Source organism: Scylla paramamosain, chromosome 49 (assembly GCF_035594125.1).
Source record: "Scylla paramamosain isolate STU-SP2022 chromosome 49, ASM3559412v1, whole genome shotgun sequence".
Lineage (NCBI taxonomy): Eukaryota > Metazoa > Arthropoda > Malacostraca > Decapoda > Portunidae > Scylla > Scylla paramamosain.
The window spans coordinates 755,001-760,000 of NC_087199.1; the positions used below are offsets into that span (position 1 = coordinate 755,001).

Consider the following 5,000-nt stretch of genomic DNA (forward strand, 5'->3'; position numbering starts at 1 on the left):
TTAAGGGTGTTTTTGGGTGTTTTTGGGTGTTTTTGGGTGTTTTGGGGTGTTTAAGGGTGTTTTTGGGTGTTTAAGGGTGTTTTTGGGGTGTTTTGGGGTGTTTAAGGGTAGTTTTTGGGTGTTTAAGGGTGTTTTGGGTGTTTTTGGGGTGTTTGTGGGTGTTTTTGGGGTGTTTAAGGGTAGTTTTTGGGTGTTTAAGGGTGTTTTGGGGTGTTTAAAGGTGTTTTTGGTGTGATAAAGAGGGTTTTGGGAGTGTTAAGGGTGTTTTAAGTGTTTTTAAGGATATTTAGACTGGTTAGGTATGTTTTAAAGGGTTAAGCTGTGTTTGGGGGCTGTTTGAGTGTGTTTAGCGATATTCTAACTGTTTTTAAGGCTATTTAAACCACCTGCATATGTTTTTAAATGTTTTGGGTGCGTTTAACTGTACATAATACCCCCAAAAAGTGACATTTGCAATTATTTAAAGTGGTTTTTCGAGTTTTAAACAAGTACCACATGGCATTTAAACTCATCATAACACACTGAGACTCGATTAACTCCCCTTCCTCGCCTTCTGCAGGTTCGACGGGGCCCTGAATGTGGGACCTTACCGAGTTCCAGACCAACCTTGTACCCTACCCTCGTATTTCACTTCCCCCTGGTGACCTATGCTCCTGTTATCAGCGCGGAAAAGGCTTATCATGAACATCTGTCAGTGGCTGAGATAACTAATGCTTGTTTTGAACCCGCTAACCAGGTACGTGGGGGGTGGTGGTGGTGGTGGTGGTGGTGTGTGAAAGGGTTGCGGGTTTCATTGGGTTTGTTGTTGTTGTTGTTGTTGTTGTTGTTGTATTAGTTCTGTTTATCATGTACATACGCACGTACATACGCTCTCTCTCTCTCTCTCTCTCTCTCTCTCTCTCTCTCTCTCTTACACACACACACACACACGCACAAAAACACCAAATTTAACCTAACCTAACCTTCTCTCTCTCTCTCTCTCTCTCTCTCTTCTTACACACACACACACACACAAACACCAAACCTAACCTAACCTAACCTAACCTAACCTAACCTAACCTAACCTTCCCTCTCTCTCCTCTCTCTCTCTCTCTCTCTCTCTCTTACACACACACACACACACACAAACACCAAACCAAACCTAACCTAACCTAACCTAACCTAACCTAACCTAACCTAACCTAACCTTCCCTCTCTCTCTCTCTCCCTCTCTCTCCCTCTCTCTCTCTCTCTTAGATGGTTAAATGCGACCCACGCCACGGGAAGTACATGGCGTGCTGTCTGCTGTTCCGTGGCGATGTAGTGCCCAAGGATGTTAATGCTGCTATTGCTGCCATAAAGACGAAAAGAACCATTCAGTTTGTCGATTGGTGCCCCACTGGCTTCAAGGTAACTATCTGGGGGTGTTTAAGGCTGTTTTGAGGGTGTTTGGGGAGGTTAGGTAGCTCTGGGGGTGTTTTTGGGTGTTTTTTGGTGTTTTTTGGGGTGTTTTTGGCGTTTTTTTGGGGGAGATTAAGGTAAGTTTTTTGGGTGTTTTGAGGGTGTTTGGGGAGATTAGGTAGCTCCGGGGGTTTTTTTGGGTGTTTCTAGGTGTTTTTTTTGGTGTTTTTGAGGGGAATCCTATAAGGTTTGGGGGTGTTTTGGTTGTGCTTTGGGGGTGATTTGGTGGTGTTTTGGGTGTTTTTCGGTGTTTTTGGGGTGTTTAAAGGGTGTTTTGAGGAGAATTTTATAGGTCTGGAGTGTGTTAGTGCATTTGGGGTGTTTTTGGGGTGTTTTAGGACAAGTTTAGGGGTGTTTTGGGGTGTTTTAGAAGGTTTTAGAAGGTTTTTGAGGTGTTTTTGTGTGTTTTGAGAGTAATATACGAGTTTGTGAGTGTTTGAAAGTGTTTGGGTGTTTGAAAAAGAAATAAATCGTTTTAGGGGTGTTTTAAGTAATCTGTACGTCCCTATATCTCCCATACTAATCTCCCAATACCGCTCCTCCCATCCCCGTGTCTCCCCGCTAGGTTGGCATCAATTATCAGCCTCCAACGGTGGTGCCCGGAGGAGATCTGGCCAAGGTAGCGAGGGCAGTGTGCATGCTGTCCAACACTACCGCCATCGCTGAGGCTTGGGCTAGACTGGACCACAAGTTCGATCTTATGTACGCCAAGAGGGCCTTCGTACACTGGTAGGTGGCATTGTCGTACTTGGTGATGTATTTATTTATATATTTTTATATTTTTTTTCGTTAGGTATATTGTTTTAAGTTTGTTTTATTTGTTTTTTGTTTGTTTATTTATGTATTTATCGGTTTATTTGTCAAGATATCGTACGCTGGTGGTATATTGTTGTACCTGCCTTGGTTTTAGTGATATCGTACTTACTGTGTTTTTGTTGTTATTTTGTGTTGAAATTTATGTTTTTTTTATATCATATTTATCTATCTGTTTATTTATTTAGTTAGTTTTTTTGCTATATCGTACATTATTGAGTCATATTACCGTACTTGGTCAGTTTAGGTATCGTACTTTATGCTTTTGTTCTTCTTTATTTATCTTATTTGCTTTTCTGTATCGTATTTAATGTCTATTTTATTTTATTTTTGTATAGCATTCTTATTTTGTGATATTGTGATACCGTACTTAACGCTTAATGCTTTGCAATATCGTACTTACTTGTGATTATCGTACTTAGTGTCTTTGATTTGGTGACACGTGTCTGACGCTCTCTTCTCTTCTCCCCTCTCCTCCTCTTCCTCTTCCTCCCCACTTCTTCTTCTTCCCCCTCCTCCTCCTCTTCCTCCTCTTCACCACGACCACCAATACCCTCCTCCTCCTCCTCGTCCTCCTTCCTCTTACCTTCCTCCTTCACCGGGCTCTCCACGTGTTCCCTCATCTCCTTTCTCTCGTCCTCCTCCTCCTCGTTCTTCTCCCTTGTTCCTCTTCCTTCTTCCTCACCACCGCCACCACCACCACCACCACCACCACACAGGTACGTGGGTGAAGGCATGGAGGAAGGAGAATTTTCAGAAGCACGGGAGGACCTGGCTGCGCTGGAGAAGGATTACGAAGAAGTTGGTCTCGATTCCGCCGAAGGGGAGGGGGAGGAGGAGGAGGGACAGGAGTATTAGGACCCTTACCCCCTGATAATGTCCCTTAAATACCCTCAGATACCCTTAAATGCCCGTAAAAAGCCATTTAATAACGATACTGCAATGCGGTCACCCCTTCATTACAGTGATTCTAAGTTAACAACCCTTAACTGCTAAATTATGTAACCTACACTCCTTTAACACGCATCTAAGACAAGAACAACACCACAACAACCTCAACACCAAATAACAACACCCTCCAACACCCCTAACACACTAAAAATCTCATTACTCGTGATATTTACCTCTACCACCCCCTACACCCCCACTATTTAATCACAGCCTCCCCTACACCCTATGTCCTGTCCCCTACCTCCTGCCCACACCCCTCCCCAGGCTCTATATAGTGTTTTTAATTGTTTACGTGTGTTTTTTACATAATTATTCATGTGGTCGTATTGTAAACATCAAGAAAGTGTGTGTTTTTTTCTTTTTCAACGGGGGTAACATTGCAGTGCTTTGTTTATCCTGATGATGATGATGATGGTTGGTGATCAGGATTTCTTACGGGGTAGCAATTTTTATTGGTTTATTTTTATTTGTTGATCCTGATGATGATGATGATGATTGATGATGAAAGAAGTAATTGATTTTAACAAGATTATATTAAAGAGCTGGATTTATATAATTGTTTTGAGCTTAGAAGGATTGGTGGATAAAATAATGTAAAAAAAATGAATTATTTAAATGTTTATGGAACGGTACACGAAAAAAAAATAGATAAATAAAGCTAAAGGAACGAATGATTTAAAAGCTAAAGGAACGTTATATTGAAAAGCTTTCTGGAATTATTTAAAAAAAGGAAGAATTATTTTTAAAGGAAGAGAAAAGAACACATTATTCAAGAAAGAAATAATTATTTAACAAGGAATGAGGTAAAACTGAATTAATATTTAAAACAGAACGAATTGATTTAAAGATAAAGGGATAAATTGATAATGACGAAATATTAAAAAAAAACGGAACGCATTAATTTAAAGTTAAAGGAACGATGATAAGTCGGTTACACAGCGATACAGGAGAGCTGAGTGAACGTGCTACTTAAAAATAAAGAATTATTTAACGAAGAATGATTTAAAAGTTAAGCAAATAATAAAAAAAAAAAAAAAAATGGAATGAATTAATTGAAAGCTAAAGGAACGAATGACAGGTCGGTTATACAGCGATACAGGAGAGCTTAGAGGACGTACATTGCACACTTTCCCTTATATTAATAAGAAGTATTTAATGATTTGAGGTGCCAAAGATTACATTAATAATTATTTATGTGCCAAAGAAATAAAGTGATGTTGTAAATTGCCTTTGTAAGAAATTAATAGATATTGTTATTATTATTATTACATTAGATTGAGGCTTTTACTGTGAGTTTATATAATCGTGTGTGTGTGTTTTGATATATTAGATAAATTTAATTGAGAAAACAGTGTAATTATATAGAAAAAAAAAATAATAATTAGCTAGGAATTATTATTATTACTATCATTATTATTATTGTCATTATTATTACAAAGATTTAATTCAGAACAAAACAGAACATGTATTAGCTAGAGAAAAAAAAATTATTATTATTATTACTATTATTATTATTATTATTATTATTATTATTATTATTATTATTATTATCATTATTATTATAACATAACCTAACCTAACCCCCCCCAATGAGACCCCAGCCATCCCCCCCCCACTCCAGTCGACCCCCACCCCCCCTCAATAGGACAGCAGGAAGAGGAGGAGTCACAAACAAACAGACAAACAAACGAAAAACAAATAAACAAAAAAAAAATGCTTAACCCCCCCGCCCCCCCCTTATAAAAATGATATATTGAGGTGATGATGATAAACAATAAAAATTCATAACATTCAAT

The 5,000-nt window shown here is 38.7% G+C and overlaps 2 protein-coding genes across 2 annotated transcripts in view; both read left to right on the plus strand.

Annotated features, from left to right (window-relative positions):
• Positions 1-5,000, plus strand: part of LOC135095597 (tubulin alpha-1D chain-like) — a 10,244-nt gene that overhangs the window by 5,241 nt on the left and 3 nt on the right. Inside the window, 6 exon segments of the mRNA XM_063996513.1 lie at positions 560-581; positions 583-627; positions 629-736; positions 1,237-1,389; positions 2,006-2,169; positions 2,973-5,000. The exon segment at positions 2,973-5,000 is cut by the window's right edge and continues 3 nt beyond it. Of these exon segments, the coding sequence (XP_063852583.1) occupies positions 560-581; positions 583-627; positions 629-736; positions 1,237-1,389; positions 2,006-2,169; positions 2,973-3,111 (631 nt within the window). The 3' untranslated portion in view covers positions 3,112-5,000.
• Positions 2,272-5,000, plus strand: part of LOC135095599 (gastrula zinc finger protein XlCGF67.1-like) — a 42,203-nt gene continuing 39,474 nt past the window's right edge. The window contains exon 1 of the mRNA XM_063996524.1: positions 2,272-2,972. The gene's annotated coding sequence lies outside the window, so the exon portion shown is untranslated. The remainder of the gene's footprint in view (positions 2,973-5,000) is intronic.